This window comes from Tubulanus polymorphus, chromosome 3, assembly GCF_964204645.1.
Source record: "Tubulanus polymorphus chromosome 3, tnTubPoly1.2, whole genome shotgun sequence".
In the NCBI taxonomy this organism is placed as follows: domain Eukaryota; kingdom Metazoa; phylum Nemertea; class Palaeonemertea; order Tubulaniformes; family Tubulanidae; genus Tubulanus; species Tubulanus polymorphus.
Genome location: NC_134027.1, coordinates 20,740,759 through 20,758,413, shown reverse-complemented (window position 1 = coordinate 20,758,413; position 17,655 = coordinate 20,740,759). Strand labels below are relative to the sequence as shown.

The 17,655-nt window shown below is 37.5% G+C and overlaps 2 protein-coding genes and 1 long non-coding RNA gene across 4 annotated transcripts; 1 reads left to right on the top strand and 2 right to left on the bottom strand.

Annotated features, from left to right (window-relative positions):
• Positions 1-2,108: 2,108 nt before the first annotated feature.
• On the bottom strand, positions 2,109-5,382 carry LOC141901468 (uncharacterized). Of its 2 annotated transcripts, none has more exons than XM_074788719.1 (2): positions 5,289-5,382; positions 2,109-5,201 (listed from the first exon to the last, which is right to left on the bottom strand). In XM_074788719.1, exon 2 carries the CDS (start codon positions 5,154-5,156, stop codon positions 4,569-4,571), a length of 588 nt encoding a protein of 195 aa, XP_074644820.1. In that variant the 5' UTR covers positions 5,157-5,201; positions 5,289-5,382; the 3' UTR covers positions 2,109-4,568. The 2 variants fall into 2 exon arrangements, with proteins under 2 accessions (XP_074644820.1, XP_074644821.1); XM_074788720.1 differs by having other exon boundaries at positions 5,350-5,376.
• A 3,039-nt stretch (positions 5,383-8,421) lies between these two features.
• On the top strand, positions 8,422-11,766 carry LOC141902478 (snake venom 5'-nucleotidase-like). The gene is made up of 9 exons (XM_074790221.1): positions 8,422-8,785; positions 9,643-9,856; positions 9,949-10,137; positions 10,220-10,417; positions 10,523-10,654; positions 10,753-10,869; positions 10,962-11,117; positions 11,299-11,502; positions 11,595-11,766. Exons 1-9 carry the CDS (start codon positions 8,450-8,452, stop codon positions 11,684-11,686), a joined length of 1,638 nt encoding a protein of 545 aa, XP_074646322.1. The 5' UTR covers positions 8,422-8,449; the 3' UTR covers positions 11,687-11,766.
• Positions 11,767-12,827: 1,061 nt separating this feature from the next.
• On the bottom strand, positions 12,828-14,038 carry LOC141902755 (uncharacterized). Its single transcript, XR_012618938.1, has 4 exons — positions 13,910-14,038; positions 13,544-13,633; positions 13,340-13,453; positions 12,828-12,908 (listed from the first exon to the last, which is right to left on the bottom strand). It is a non-coding gene; the product is annotated as an uncharacterized LOC141902755 (long non-coding RNA).
• Positions 14,039-17,655: the final 3,617 nt, after the last annotated feature.

The following is a 17,655-nucleotide window of genomic DNA, read 5'->3' as shown; positions in this document are numbered from 1 at the left end:
TTTCATAAATGTTCATGTCTGTTTAATGAACCATCCCTTTGGCATTTATCAAGTAAGGCATTCATCCGTATTTGTGGGTACCGGTACGTAATTTCTCAAGGTGTCAATCCATGGTCAATGGAATCTAAGTAAATTCTATATCTGTAAATTCAAACATCATCTACGTCTACGCAGGCCTATACCGCTAAGTCAAAGTGTGGTTAGAACGGCTTCTGATTTAGTCTATCGAATCAAATCGAAATTGTCGATTTTTGATTAACTTTCATCCAGATTTTTAACATATTTCACACGAAATTAAGCGAAATTAAGGCAAATCGTGTCCCTCGATAAACCAGAATGAGGGTCATTTGGGAGTTGCATATAACTTGGTACATGTCTGAGAGTCAGATCAATCAGAAATTTGCATGGTTTCGTGCTTTCATGTGAGTGGTTTACTCGCCATAATCACGGAGATGCAAAATTTTGTTTAGCATATACATATCTTAAATATTAGCACAAAAATACATGCAACGTGTCTGCAGTTTTTTGGTCAATGGACAATTGGTCAATTCTATCGTCTTCAATTCCTAATTTACACACACCACCACACATATACTTTGATTATCTAAACCTAACACCTCATTGGTTAGATGTATATATTTGATCATGTTAATATTCGCAATCTTGGAAGGAAAATCCCTGAAAAGAAAATCTTTACGATGATATAATACTGTAACTATTTGCATTGTGCGTACGCGCGACTGTGTATAAAATCAAATTGAGGAAAGCCTCCGTCCTTTGAAAACATTAATTTGGGAAGATGCAGGATGAATTCCACGCTGACTTCTACATCATATGCCATTACTTGGTATGTCAAAGGATTTATTTTGCCACCTCTAATCACAGTCGGGGTTGGTTTAAACGTGATGGTTGTAATTGTATTTGTCAAACTGAAAACTAAAAATCGCTGCATCTATTTACTGAAATGTCTCGCCGTTGCCGATAACGTATTTTTGATAACGAAATTTATCCAGGATCCTGTGCGCTATTATATCCATTACGCGACGTACGGTGATATGATCGAATGTTTCGTTCCAACTGCAGTTTACCCTCATATATACATATGGATGACTATGTTTAACAACGGATTTCAAATGTTCCGTAACTATTTAACCGTCATTATCCAATGCGAAAGATTAGTTACAATGGTTTTCATTTTTAAGGTTCAACGCAGTATCAATTTCATCGTTTTCTTTGCGTGTATATTGTCAGTGGCATTATGTTCCTACTACCCTATAACCATGCGAGTAAAATATCAACAACGATCAATTCTTGGACCTCATTACAGGGCCACATATTCTCGAGATGGTGCTTTTCGATTCATGAACCGTAACGTTGACCCGATCTTCCGAATTATTATACCGAATATACTAGTTTTCGTAGCGAATATCTCCCTCATTTTTGTTTTACGAGTTAAAGCCAAACAGCGGAAGGTTCTAAGAGTAACTAGCGAACCAAAATCACAAAAACAGGGCATGTCGAAAGCGACGAAAATGGTGCTTACGATGAGTATCATATTCACGATTTCGGAATTTCCAGGTCTACTCGGTAAAATGGGCAAACATTTTGCTTTTCAGGGTACACTAAATGCAATGTACCTTATAACATCGGTCATCAATTCTTGTGTGAATTCAATCATTTATCTGATTGTGAACCAACAATTCAGGAAAATGTTTTTCCAGTTGTTGAAAGGTTGACTACGATCATACGTTTAAGTCCATCGTAATTGCCGAATGTACGGGTCTCTCCCATTCAACTCTAAAGGGGCTATCATGCCATCGTATATCATTGCTGTGTATGTAAGCATGGACGTATAAACTAGATAATCTAGTTTATACGTCTATGATGTAAACAACATAGAATGAGGATTGATTTCAGCGCTTTATATGTTAAAGGGTGTATGGTCCAGGGCGCGGTGCAAACGTAGTCTAGGGGTTTAGATTTTGGACTGCGAAGATTGAATGCTACTTGGAAGATCCTTGCAACCAAGGAGATATTCTAATGATAACGTCCTCTCGCTGTACGCGATCTCAAATAATAGATATACTCGTTAAATATTGTTGATTTATTAGATAAATGAAGCAGTAAGTTTTACAGTCTAAACTAATATGCATGTAGATTATCTTAATACTGACTGATGTTTAGACTTTTATCAAAATGTATGCATTTTCTCGTCACAACTGATATAATCCCAGAGTAATCATTCCATTAATACATCCACAAATGATTATTGGAAGACGATAATAGAATAATTATGCACGATAAAGAATACGTTCATCATTATAAAATGGAAAGATTATTTCACATTGGAATGTCCTACAATTTCATCAGTTATCGGGTATGGACAGATTTGGGTAAACCATCCTCTCCGGCAGGGTTTCGAACCTGATTGCCACGGTAACGGTACGAAACTTCGAAACGTGCACACTAGACCGGGTGCGCAGCTCCATGCACAGCTTGGATGATGTCATTATTAGCCAATCAGCTATCCCGTTTTAATATAGCCAGTTTTGCCATTTATAGTTCTTCCGTGAGATTTACCTCAGCGGTTATACAACGAGCAATTTGATTGGAGCCGCAAGATTTCGTGCGGCAAAGCCTGCGCACCCGCTTTGGCGTGGCAGTTTCGTGTTATAAATGAATGTAGCGATGCCATCAGGTTCGAATCCCGCCGAGGAAGGATAGGTAATTACATGAATAACGAATCTGAACATACCTGTGGTTAAGGCGAAACTTGGGCGGTTAAGGCGAACCGTCAAAAGCCGTCACCAGAAAAGTTACCACCAAAAGGTCTACATTTGAAAAATCAAATCTTCAAAAATCGAATTAAATTTTGTACTTCCAGTCTCACATGGCTACGGTATGTTGGACTTGGCCGGCAATGAAGCAAGTGATGATTTAAATTCAGCAAAAAAGTCAAACACCTTCATTCTGATCGGGCCAATTTCCGGCAGACAAATCTTGGGTATGTAAAGGCCGGGAGCGTTCAAAAAGTACGTAACTCTGTTTAAAACTTTGGTACAAACATTGTAGGTGTAACAGCTGCACAAAAACTAACATCTTTCCACCAGGGGGTGTATTGGTTTATCTGTGAGTACGTAATGAAACAAATTCATCCTGTTTGTGTTATTCCAAAATTTTGTATCAATAACAAATATTTTGCTTATTCTTAATCGGGATCATTGTTTTACACCACACATACAGTATGTGTAAGCTCCAACAAATCCTAGTGATTATTCAGTATAGCTATTTTCAGTACGTACTTGCTGGATGAAGGGGTGTACGTACTGATGAGGGGGCCTAGAAATTTGGTACAAAGGTAGAACGAGGGGTAGGAGTTAGGAAATCTGGAGATTTTGAGGAAAATGTATGTATTTTTAATGCCCCCTATAAAACCAATCAAAAATAGTGGAACCGTGTTAATGCCAATCTTGTGGGCAAAAGTGAAATTGTCAAGGGTTTTATTATCCAAATCTTGATATAGATATCTTAGCCGAGGCATGCTGAAAATCATTGTAGTAAATGGGATTTGTCTAAAGCAGAATCGTGTTAAACAAAGTTCAACTGGACTGCAAATATGAAATATCAAAACATGTTAAGTAGAACTCGGTTAATTCGGATTCTTTAATCCAGATTTCACTTAATTCGGATGAAATATTTTGTCCACTAAACCTGTAAAGTTCACAATTTGGATTTTACTTATTTCGAAGAAATCTGGGTAGTCCTTTGTCATCCAAGTTAAGTTACTTCTATTGTACATTCTTGATTCCCTGCACTAGGCTGAGCTCTCCGGGGCTTTCAGACGCGGATCCAGACTATCGGAGACATGCAGCACGAGTGGTAGTCGCAGTTTTCAAATGCCCTTGAAAAATGTTTGTTTCGGGAAAAAAGTAAATAAAAGGGCACACAACTGTGAGTGTGGTGCGCCATAAGAAATAACTGCCTTTCTGTACTAGGCCTGAAGCAAAATGTGAATGAAAATAAATTGGCCAAAATCAAAAAAGCAGTCTGAGACATTTTTCTTTACTCAAAAGGGCACTATTCTAAAAGAGAGAATTATTGTTGCTCTATAAATCGAAAAAGGGCAAATTTCGCCAAAAATCTAAAAAAGGCACACACAAATTGAATGTGGCGTGATGCCAATAAATGGCACTCAAACTCAAACTCAAACTCACTCGCTGGGCATTAATACTGGCCCTTTTAAAAGTTGGTGCCCTTTTTTCACTGTGCCGTAGTCACTGAATGGCCCTGGATCCGCGCCTGGCTTTGCTTCAACTGGGCTTAAAATAACAATATAAACAGTAACTTATAATAATACTCCAATTGTTCTTAATGCCATTGATAAAACAGTAAAATTATGATTAGTCTTCACATCCTCAATTACAAGTACTTCAAAAATTCAGCACATTAATTACTGATGACAATTTTTTCATACCTAAGACGCAATATCTATTGTTCTTAGTCAAAAGTGTTAATTTCGAAAGAACCCCCAGATCTAACTAGGCATAAATACATTCTCTTCTTAATGTTCAGGACTTTTTATAGAAATAAAGTGTCGGTTGTTTGGAAAGTCCCAGGGCCAGAGCAATATTCGACAGAAATAAAACATAATGGAACAAATCCACGGCAGGTATCCCTCTGTATGTTCCTTGAGTTCCAATAGCTAAACCAGCGATGATATAACCAGCCGATCCTAGAATCCCATGCGAGTTAAAGTCGACAAAACAGGTGATAAGAATCGTCACTACCGCCAAAGAACTTATCACCTCAGATAACACTTCCAAAAGATGCGGGGCGAAAAGTGTTTGCAACGAAATCAACGCGATCGAAAAAGCGATAAAAACGTGTCCGATCCTAGTTTGGTTTATTTTCTGGCAGTACGCAGCCGATAGAAGACTCATTCCGAGAACGGTGGCCAACCATGAGAAAGTTCTGTGAGCGCGCGTTATATGGGGTCCAGGCGCTTCAAGTCCGAATTTCAGCGTGCCGAGACTGGCGGCGCACCCTATTATGAGAAAGGCAACTTGGGCAGTTGAACTCGCTCTGTTGACAGTATACATCGAATGAAACGAAGATAATGCTAAAAATAAATCCGATAATGCCGTGCTTAGGGCCATACTTTTACTTCCTTTCTCGATTCTCGGACGACAGAGAGCCAGAGGCTGCAAAAAAAGATTTCAAAAGCTATTGACATGTTCTGAAACGGTATTTTGATATATCGAGATAAGAAATAAAATGTTAATAATTACTTTATCTTAAAAGGGGACGATTCGGGAATGAATTAACATTTGTTTTGTGTTTTTCACTCACCACAAAGAAATAAACTTTAACTTCATTTGAATTTAATTGGATTGTGAAGAAAATTGTTTTGTCGTTGCTGTAATAAATAATACCTAACTCACTTGCCATGAAGTGGCAAGCCTCGGGCGTTTCCGTCGATTGTAAAAATTCCCGGTAAAAACCCCGCTATACAAAAATCCTCCAAGTAAGAATGTCCTGACATGTCTGCTTCATAATCCTGTTCTGTATCTATTTGTCCTATTCGTGTATCTTTGTTATTGTTTCTTAGCTCCTGGTTCCCTCCCTTAGTACATATAACCACTAAAATTTAGAATGACTGTAATTCATTATTGTATCATTTTAGTTTCTCTGATGATGGGGTTTAGAAGTACTAACCCCGTAGCTGTTGAAAGTAAAATTGATCAAGTTCCTTGTACGGCGACACCGACAGTCATTTGAGATGCAGTGCGTGGAATAAGGCGATATTAGAAAACCCACGGCATAGACTTATTTTTAGTTAAGCGCCATATTGAAAACATTATGTCCATAATGGCCAAACAGCACGAAGATAATACGAGTTGTGAGTTGAACTAAATATCTCTAATGTAACGACAACCAAAATGTTCAACATTATGCCAGATATCATGACAGCGAGGGATTATCGTGTTCCGGAGAGCCATTGGATGATTTAGTTAAGTTTCCATCCACAGGGATGGATGATGCTGCGGTGGACCGATCGACTCTACGCGAGAGAAATAGATTGTATCTGGTGTCGACCAAATCCTAATCATAGCGCCGCAACGATATCAGTATCTGTATCTGTGTACGTCACACGAAATATACGATAAAATGTCCTCCACATATTTTGTAATCTGAATTAAAATTTATATGCCATGAAATTTAAGCTATTTTACATCAATATTTCTGTCCGCTGGTGCACGATATATTCCGCAATTGATTTACCAATAACAGAGTTCAGAGTTTTCTGCACACATTACTTATACATGACCTCGATTATGGAAAAAAGGCAAAACGAAACGTACGAACTTTTTATGGTGGCTGATTCGTATGGTGACTGATTTGTGCCATACTAAAAAATGTTTCTATACGGCTAAAGCAACGATAAAAGGATTTTCATGTTGGCCCGTTTTTGATTTTCTCGCGCGAGAATTCAAAACTTTTGGTTTTCTCGCGCGATAAAACAAAATATTTTTGGTTTTCTCGCGCGAGAAAACAAAACATTTTGATTTTCTCAGGCGAGAATTCAAAAAGTTTGGTTTTCTCGCGCCAGAATTCAAAAAGTTTGGTTTTCTCTCGCGAGAATTCAAAAAGGTTGGTTTTTTGAACCACGTCATTCACATGCATCTTAAACGGTCGATATGAACATGATCCTCAGTGTAAATCTGTGCATTTTAAAGCACGAATACACTTCTAAAACTGGACATCCTCATCCCGAGCCTTGTCACTTTTCAATTTCAGCCACATATAAACAGACCAGTAAGAGTATCACCCTAAACGGAAGGGTAGGTTTTGAACACTAATTTAGCGGATGATTATCGATTTTGCCTTAAAGTTTGGCAAATCGGCAGATGCGGTGGGATCGCGGGCAATCTCGTCCATAAGGAACAAAGCCTATTGGCATGGGAAGGCCTATATTGCCTATGTCAATAGCTTATGATAAACTAGACACCCTAGCCCTCAGAATACCGTAGTCAGATATCAATATCTTCCTATTTGAAATTCTCGATTATTTCGAGTATGAACATGGAAGATCTGAGCGCTCACTTGAAATCCAAGTAAGTCTGGATGAATTTCACGCAGGGGGACAAAATTCTTGTGACTATCCTTGACTATCGACACCTAAATGACAGGAAGTTTAAATACATGAACATAAACCAGGAATGAGTTATTTTGTAGCCCCCCCCCCCCCCCTATCGACTTATCGTGTAATTCTGGATTTTCCGCTGATTTTTTTTAGAAGTATTGGACACATTGTGAAATTCGAGTGCTAATGGGTTAAAATGAACTCGGATCGATTGATCTTAGGCTTCGTGTAGCACGATATATACCAATATATTCATTGAATTTGAGAATACAAGATTTTCTCTAAATTTTCCTGTGGCAGCATCCTGGCGACGTTTTTGCAGCTCTCTGAAATATAATCATCTCATAGAAATTAATGTTCTTCTTTTTATAAAATTATAAACCACCACGTATTTTAAAGGTTGAAAGCAAATTTTATTTATAAAAATGGAATAAGTAAAAACAGGGGATGTATACAAGGGGAGAACAATTTTCGGTTCAACTCCAGAATAGGTCGTCTATATCGCCCTCACAATCACAGTATCTATATCACCCTCACAATCACAGCACTGAATTTTATGAAAGTCATAAAGGGAAACGGTCGACTATCAGGTTTCTGATTGCCGATTGTCGACCCGAGAAATGGTCGACTATCAGGTTTCCGATTACCGATTGCCGATTGTCGACTTCTGAAAATTACTTCACGTGCCTCCTTCTATCGATCTGCGCGTATTAATACTTTTCTAAGTGAAAATGTTGGACCCGAATATCTATTTTTACCTGTTATGCAGTTGAGCTCTATTTTCTATGGAAAAAAAATTCAAAAATGGTTTATATTCTATCTTTGTTTCCCGTTTTCAAGCATAAATGAGAGAATTGGCCAAAAAGAAAGAAAAAAATGACAAGCATACATAGAAAATTAATTTCTATCACAAAGATAATTACCCTTCTGGGGGCCGCGAAAAGGAACAATCGAAAAGCTTGAAAAAGAAACAGAAAAATTGTTAAAACTGTAAGTTCTCCATAAGTTTCCTACAATAAAATCTTGATGCCGTAAATGAACTAGATGATTTTCTAAAATGCGTATCGGTATAGATTCGTTGTTTATGCTGTCCTCTTTTTGGAGCGGGCACGGTTTCTTCTTTTGAAGACAGGTTCGCCGTTTTGAGACATTTTTCGCATCTGGTGAATCCAGGAATTACGGTTAATCGATTAAAAAACCATTCGGCGCGTCAGTTTATTACGTTCGGCTGGATGACGCGACGAACATGGGCCACACGAGCGCAGGATCGACGTTGCTGTCATTCGTGGAATCAACCCCGACATAATGGGTTCCAAGTTATACATCGTTGCGTGTATTTTACTTTTTGCCAATGATATCCACAATATCATGGTCGAATCTTTCAAGCTAACGCTTTTTCACACGAACGACGTACACTCTAGATTTCAGGAAGCAAACAAATATGGAGGTTCTTGCAACCCGGGAAAATCGTGTTTCGGTGGTGCTGCCCGCAGAATGACAAAACTCAAAGAACTAAGACGCAAATATCCCAATAATTTGTTTCTAGACGGTGGAGACCAGTACCAGGGAACGTTTTGGTTTTACGTGTACAAGGGTCGAGCAGCCGTTCATTTCATGAATCTTCTGCAGTATGATGCAATGGTAAGTGAGGGATTTGAATTCATTTCCATATTTTAAGTGACCTGAGAAATATCATATGTCATTGAAGATGCTTTTACGATCGAGCATCACGCTTAACTTGATACATAAACAAGTCTTTTATCAGAATTTCGTTTGGTTAGGGAGGCGAAGAGACATTTCCCTTCGCTTCTGATAATTTCTCCAGATTAAGTTTGATCTCGATCTCCGCTGTCATGTAGTCAGTCATGCAGATTTTGGTTTATGCAAATTCCACGTTCATTTTCAATTCGTCGATACATTCGTTTTATATTTCTGACATGACATTCTCTTTTATATTTATCTTCAACACTAAGTTATCTACATTGATAAAAGTCATGTGGTAGTAAGACAAAACGCGCAATAAATAGAAGTACAATGTATACACACTTATAGAAATGCTTACATATTTTTAAAAAATGTATTGAATCAAAAAGATGAAACGATAACAAAATAAAGCAATGATTTAGGTGTGTATTCATTACATATGTACATACATGTATGTATGCCTACGTATTGAAGGAGGAGAGAAATCTTGAAATCGCCCTCAGTCTCGTGCGCCATATTGTTACAAAACTTTTGAATGAATATTTTCATGCTCACAAACGAGATTCCCGCTGTACGAATAGTACCAAGCAGTCAGTAATCCCTACTAATCATCGATGAACCGGTGGAATGTAGTAAAAGTAAAAAATTACAAATAGATTTGAAAAAGAGAGAAATCATGCAAAGATACAGGATACAAAATCTACCCCCAAAACGGCGGCTTGCAACCGTAAAAGGTTTATTCAAACACGGATTGGTAACACCATCCATTTAAATAATTCGATAATTTTTTCAAGGCATTTGGTAATCACGAATTTGATAATGGTGTTGATGGGCTTTTACCACTTATAAAGAACGCTTCGTTTCCACTGCTCAATTGTAACATCGATGCATCGAATGAACCGAAATTGAAGGGGAAATTTAAGAAATCGACGATATTCGAAGTAGGAGGCGAAAGAATTGGTGTCATTGGTTATACTACACGCGCTACCCCGGATATCACAAATTCAGGTACAAGGACAATTCGTTTACTCGATCATCGTTTTAAGTGATCGAATGAAAGCCTCATCTCTGCAAACATCTATATTACTATTCTCATGTAGGAAAGACGTTGATATTTGGAAATGAAATCGAAGCCATCAAAGGAGAAGTAAGCAAACTGAAAAAAGAAGGTGTAAACAAGATAGTAGCTGTTGGTCATGCCGGGTTTGATTTCGATAAGAAAATTGCTGCGAATGTCAGTGGTGTTGACGTGATCATCGGTGGGCACACAAACACATTTCTATACACAGGTACTGCCATCATCTATATATGAAATTGTAGAAAGATCTTTCTTTCCCAGGAAGAGGCTTCTGTATCTTCGTGTTTCTTTAGGTCCTGTACCGTCAAATGACAAGGCAGTCGACACTTATCCATACGTGGTTCACCAAAGTGATGGAAATAAAGTCCTGATCGTTCAGGACTTTGCTTATGGAAAATATTTGGGCTGCTTACATGTTGAATTCGATAAGATGGGAAAGATAACAAATTGGACAGGAAATCCTTTCTTACTTGACTCGACAGTGCCTAAAGGTAAAGTAAAATCTAATGGCAAAGTGCTCATGAGTTTAACGTATGGCTATATCGACAAAGTTTCAGGAAGTCACCAAGCAAGTCGTTTTGTTGTATTCCTTGTAGACCCCGACGTTTTGAGAGAAATTCAAACTTGGGCAAAACCGATAATTAAATTGGGTAAGGAAGTTGTTGGTAAATCCCACGTGCTTTTGGACGGACAAAGATCTCAGTGCCGGATGGTCGAATGTAACATGGGTAAGTATTGAAAAATATCGTCTCGATTTCACAATTTATTGACCTCTCGGAATTTCGGTGCTATTTTGATGATCTATGACATTGATTCATGATTTTAGGCAATATGATAACGGACGCAATGGTTTATCGGAATCTTCGACCCTCTGACTCTCAGTGGACTATTGCTTCTATAGCTATGTGGAATTCAGGGAGCATCAGGGCTTCAATTCATCCAGGTAGAAAGAAATGTGATAGTGATATTTCAAATAGAAATTATATCATGATTAGGCGTTTCAAAAATACGTATGTACATTGTCATTATTTTCAGGGCCAATAGAAGTTGAAATGATTCGCATGTTGGTACCGTATGCTAATACCATAGACATGGTAGAGTTACAGGGCAAGTATTTACAAGAAGTTTTGGAACGTTCTGTATCGAAGTACAACTACGAAGAGCCTCACGGTAGTTTTTTGCAGTATTCGGGTAAGTTCCTTTGATCGACGACTATAAATTTGCAACATGAATTTTCGAGGTAATTTTGCGCGCGTCAAATCTGTGCATCGTACATTATCGCACTGCGTACCACCTCAATGAAAGCGCGTACGCTTGGCATTTTCTTTGAAGGATGTCTAAAAGTTGCACCTGTCTTAACTCATTTTCACAGGCATTTGGGTTACGTACAATTTGACGGCACCGATCGGTAAAAGGTTTGTGAAGGCGAAAGTAAGATGCTCAAAATGCCTAATACCTAAATTTGAACCGCTGGACCAGGACGAAATGTACTCAATACTGCTTCCTAGCTACATCAGGAAGGGAGGAGACGGTTACACGATGATTCATAAAAAGGCAAAGAAAATCCGTCTACTTGGTAAGAATACATTATCATTATATATTCTATAGATACGTAAGTATTTTCCGGTGATTTCTAAACGATTACCAGCTACAGTGATTTCGTTTTAGGCGATCTTGATTCAGATGTTCTTTTGAAATACATCAAAGACAGGAGTCCTATCTATACTGGTTTGGAGCAACGCATAACTATGATCAAATAGCTTTCGTATTCCGAAACCTTGACCGAAACATCGGTGAAATTCATATGAAACCAATTTCATTTTGAATTGATGAAATACATGTGTCAAGTGATCAGTTTGAATCTGAAATTGATTTTTGTATTTTGGCATGCTTTGTTCTCACTTTCTCTGAATTCATGCACAATGAAGTAGTTAATCCACTAATCATAACGTAATGTGAATTATGACGCTAGTTAGCTAGTTGTTTGTGGTAAGGCTAAAGAATTTATTCTTGACCATCTTCTGACCTTGTTTCTCGTTTCTGCTGTGCCGGCCGACCGCCTACCCTGTGAATTACTTTTTAAACTATGACCAAGCTAAAATAACAGGCCTGAGAGTTGTAGAAGTGAACCGATTGCACATTTCATTGCAGTTCACAAAGTACCCGGTCGCTTAGCAGAGTCAAGAGATATCATTTCATTTTACCCTAATAATCGCATATCATTGAACATACCCATATCAAAACTAAACCGACCGTATTACTGACGGTACATGAGGACGATGATCTTTATTATAGATACACCTGTCGTACGGCAGTCACATACATGAGTCGTGGAAATATATAGATCGTATTGACAGTTTAGGGTTCGAGTCAAAAGTTTCCAATTAGCAACCATTAAAACACAATGCAACGAATTTATGTCACTAATACATAACAAAACTGTTCAATCTGCAAAACACTTTTGATCTTTACGATAAAAATTTCAATCGAGATAATAGATGAACAATTACACGTACATGGAATAGTTATAGAAAATTTATTAAGATTGACGGTAAATGACTGCGTTTACAGGACGTGTTAATTAGGGACTGAAGTCTGTTCAGTGATCTCGATATCCTTCATCGCACCTGCAAATAGATTACATGCTTTTATCTCTTCTAGTTGATATTTTATGTTGAAGTTGATGTTTCCTAACAAATCTAATGATATTCGACAACATTTTCAATCATAATTTGATAATAAAATGGCACGGACTTCATACATAATTCATAAACACTAAACACATTTCAATCATAAAGCAAAAAGATGATACGCATTTTATGAACAGATGTTTCGTTAAAAAAAAAAACATAGATGAAATGCGCTTACTTGCTGTACTGTTCGTTCAGACATCTTTCCGTAGATTGTTCTCAGTATGTGGCACATTTAGGAGGATCAGTAATTAAACTTTCTGACATATCCAAGTTGTAAGTGTCAGCCCACCTTAGTACAAGAAATAAATATCTGCTTATTCAATACGATCAAATGCTACACGTGGCCTGCTGGAGATTGCCATGCATGATACGTATAACTTTGAGCATGTTCTTGTATGTTTTTGATTCGGCTGTTTGAAATATGTTTTAGGCCTACATTGCTTCTTTGCAATCGGGTTCCATTTCCCGTCATCCGCAATTATAATGTTCTGCGGGCAGCACCACCGAAACACGGTTTTTCCGGGACCTAAACACATCAAACAGCGCATAATAAATTTTGATGCCAATAAATTTTGATGGTTTTCATAAAAAAGTATGAATAATATTAAATTCCTATTTCAAGCAAAAATATGATCGATCAAACTGCGACTACATTATTCAAGCTTTATTACATTGTATGAAGTACAGTTTTATTAGTAATAATATAAAACTGCAAATCACCTGTACTAAAAACAGATTTTTTTGCGCAAACTGGTGGTTACATCATCGACAGCTGTTCTAGATATCTCTGTTATTCAACTAACATAATTTATCTTCTGATAAATGAGACCTCAACTGAAAATGAAGAGTAGAAATAAAAGAAGTTTGTTTTATCTAATGGAAATGAAAAAGGTAATATATATCGGTAGACAAACTTTTCTTTACCTTCAATATAGTGTATTTCCTCGCAGAATTTAATTCATATTTTTTTCTGGCAATCATCTGCTTTAAAAGTTGGGGAAATATCAACCCTACCTAGAAACGAAATGAGATATTGTACAGTAGCGGTTAGTGAAATCAAAACTTCTTGTAGTGCCTTTAAACATTCATAGGGTACCGCAATCTTTGTCACTTTATTGCCATCACTCGCCTGGGTCCACCGAACTCAGGTAGTGAAAACTACGAGGAGACTTATGTCTTTCCCAGGGAAAATGATAATTAGAAAGGTGTAACAATGTATTTCTGCAATCTATTAATTCAATGTTAAAAAGGATTATTTCGTGTTATGCTCTCCTCCAAACATTCGCTTACCTACTCCACGTAGCCCTAATCTATGTGGTCAGTGCAGAACCCCCCCCCTCTCCGCCAACCGTAAGTAATCCGCTTTCCGTGTCGACAATAATTCACGCCGTGAATTGAGTTTGCGATATAGATGTTTTAGACGGAGCCTAAAATAGGTAACGACTAGCGTTGAGTATTACGTACGACAAAGAAATTATACGACGGAGCAATCAATGGACAACGACTAACGTCACGTTGGCTGTGATTAAGAAGTTAACGACAGCGCGATGTCCGTGGGAGAATGGAAAAAATCATCGCACTAACCGAGTTTTGTATTACAATTTGAATATTTATCCCATCATTACCTTAACAGACACCCCAGCACAGAGACCCCTGTCACAATTGATAGTGAATGAATAAAACCAGTATCAATGACCAACCCCAGTATTCCTGCATAAAAAGATAAGGGTGACAACGAAACTTCAATCTGAAAATGACTTATCCACTTCAATCTACCGTAATTCCGGAGAGTCTCAACCACATGAAATAAGCTTCATTACAAACTAGAAGACTCTCTGCTTCCAATGAGCCTATAGCCATTACGAAACCAGCGTTTACTTGTGGGAGATAGCTAAAAATGGAGTTGTGTCGGTTCTGGAAAGCGCAAAAATGGCAATTTTTTCACTTCGAACAATGTTCTCTTTGCGAGATCCTCGATATAACCCCAACAAACCATACATTGTTAGAAACTAGACAGCCATACCTTTCTAGTTGTATCATTTATTCATATAATCCTGTCGGTTGCAGATTTAAGTAGCTCAAAATACGAAAATGAGGAAGGAAACAGCAAATTCAAAATTATTGAAAATTTATGTTAGTTAAGACATAATCTGATTGACGACTTGATTAAAAAGATTTAAAAAAACAAATAATTGTTGTTCGCCGAATCGGCACGTGTTAACCTGCTGTAGTATAAATACATGTACAACGGGACGAGTAGTACATGTACATAAAATGTTCAGTCTATTTTATTGGACGCACAATGAGGCGATTGTACATTAGCAGCGAAAGCGCGTACATCAAATAAACTAGTTAAGTCGTGAAAAGCGGATGTGTTCTTGAATTCTCTCAAAATTTTTGCTGCTGTTATCAGTTTCGGCTTGATATCATGAATTCCAGGTAAAAAAAACATCGGATCCAGGTGAAGAAGGTGGGATTGGCTCAGTTGCAGGGCGAGCAACCCGGTCAGCGTAGAACCAAAGGGAAATACCCAACGCGAATTTGGGTGCGACAACTGCAACTTCAAGTTCAAGACCGATCTAGAAACATTGGAAGGCTGGTGTCGAGACGAAAGCAAGGCATTTCTCGGATAAAGCAGCCACGTCAAAGGCCATTTTGCGGCTCGATGTGGTTCCGCCTTCGATTTTAGATATTTTTGAAGAAAGATTTTTTTCGAGAGAATGAGTGAAAAATCACGTTTCAACCATCTCAGACATTTGAAAATAGTTTTAATATAATTTATGTTTAGAATAATAATTATAAAACTATTTATATATCTTGCTCTCTTACATATAAGTAGTTTAGATTATATGATATTTTTAAATTATGATTTTATTTGGTTGCTATCAAAATGGCGGAATAGTTCGAACGTGTGTCGTGAATCGTCCGTTTCTATTTAAAAATCATATGATTTGCGAAGTTACATCTACTTCAAAGCTATCAGGATATCAAGAACTCTGCCATGATGAGTGAATTATCAAGAGAAAGGTCTGTAAAGTATGATTTAAGAGAGCAGAGTCGTGATGGAAAAAAACTTTCGCACCAGCAGGTTATCGAAGCTTTACGACAAAAATTGGATATAGATAAAATCGTATCTATTCAAATAACTACGAGAAACTGTATCATCACAACGATAGACGAGGAAAGTAAAACTTCTTTAAAACTTTCGGGATTAAATGTGGATGGTACTCGACTTGATCTTACAGATGCCGATACAAATTATATGAATGTCAAAGTGGTTGACGTCCCCATAGAAATGAGCGACACTGCTATTTCAAACTTTATCTCGAAATTTGGAGAATATGTTCAAGGGTCGTTAAAGAAAGGCACGATTAAAGACACCAATATTACAGGAACCAGATATCTGAAATAAAAAATATCGAAGCAGTCAAATCAACATATACAAAAATCAATGACATTTTATGTTTAGTATCAACTGATTTTAACCTTGAATTATTTATGACATACCTCAATTCCCTTTATCCTTCCTTGAAGTTCACCTTTGAGTGGGAAGTTGACGGGAAAATGCCCTTTCTGGATGTTCTCATACATAATTTCAATTCGAGATTAGGTTTCTCTGTTTTTCGTAAACCTACTAACTGTGCATCCTACCTACATTTCTTCTCGTTCATTCCAACTTACCTTAAAGTGGCCGTTGTTCAAGGTTTTTTCCTTCAGGCTTATAGGATTTGTGATAAAAACTTTTTAGATCATGAGATTTTACATATTCAATCCAGTTTCAAAAAACTTGCATACCCTGACAAGATGTTAGTGAAAGCCCTTCACAAAGCCAAAAAAGTATTTTTCTCTCCTGCCCAACCCCGTAATCCTATTGATTCGCCTAAACCAAAAAACAAAATTATAGTTCCTTTAGTCCCTTGCCGTGACAAATTCAAACCGGCTCTTCGTCATTTGAATACTGATTTAATTTTCAAGTATAATAACAAAATTTCTAATTTTTGCTCCAATAACAATCTGAACCCTAATGTCCATTGTGGAGTTTATAAAATCAACTGTTCTGATTGTAACCTTTTTTACATTGGGGAAACCGGTAGGAATATTAAGGATCGTATCAAAGAACATAAACGAGATGTATTTAATGGGGTTAAATTAGAAAGTGGGGTAGTCTCCCATTCTATGGTTACCGGACACAATTTTGATTTTTCTGGAGCCAATATTATCTTTCCCAACAGTAGTCGCACTAAACGACATATAGTTGAATCTGCTTTGATTACTACTCATTCCGATCGTTCTGTCAACCTCAATAATGGTTTCAGCCCCCATAATAAACTTCTTTCAAGTTATGTCAGTGCTCTAGTCCCCATAACGTAATGTGCAGCGATTCGTGTCCTATTTCATATTACATGTATTAATACTGTATTTGGCAAGTCATTTTAGACTGAAGAAGGGTGGTAGTAACCACCCGAAATATTTCTTATATGTTTAAATAAACATTTTATCATCTAATTCTTTTATTGTGGGATTTTACTCGTATCGTTTTATCACGGATATTGTGATCTACCATTGATTCATATACAAAAATCAATGGATATAATGCAAGGATATACTGTTCGGGCATATGCTGTCAGCATTGCCTAGGTGATGATCACAATTCATATGATTGTCCGTCAAAATCACCTAAGTGTTTCAAATGTGGCGCGTTAGATCATAAAGCCCGCAATTGTCCGATGAATGACACCGAGAATAACACCGAGAAAACGCCCGGCACTACCGTAAATAGTTCCCAGGAATCGTCCATTCTTTTGATAGGCGACTCAAATCTCCGAAATAGTGAATTTCCTACCGGCTTTGTTATCTGTCAGCCGGGTGCATCCAGCGATAACATCGCTTCGCTTCTCGATACCGCTGACAATACAGTGACCGCGTCATCAGTCAGTGATGTCATCCTTCATCTCGGCACGAATGATGCCACTCAAAACAAAAATGACCCTGATACAGTAAAAATGAACTCATTATTATTAGCCAAGACAGCTGAG

Bases quoted from the DNA above. Each gene is read 5' to 3' on its own strand.
- LOC141901468 (XM_074788719.1), bottom strand. From the start codon at position 5,156: ATGGCCCTAAGCACGGCATTATCGGATTTATTTTTAGCATTATCTTCG.
- LOC141902478 (XM_074790221.1), top strand. From the start codon at position 8,450: ATGGGTTCCAAGTTATACATCGTTGCGTGTATTTTACTTTTTGCCAAT. The intron at 10,418-10,522 runs GTAAAGTAAAAT...TATTCCTTGTAG, and splicing joins TGACTCGACAGTGCCTAAAG to ACCCCGACGTTTTGAGAGAA. The intron at 10,655-10,752 runs GTAAGTATTGAA...TCATGATTTTAG, and splicing joins GATGGTCGAATGTAACATGG to GCAATATGATAACGGACGCA.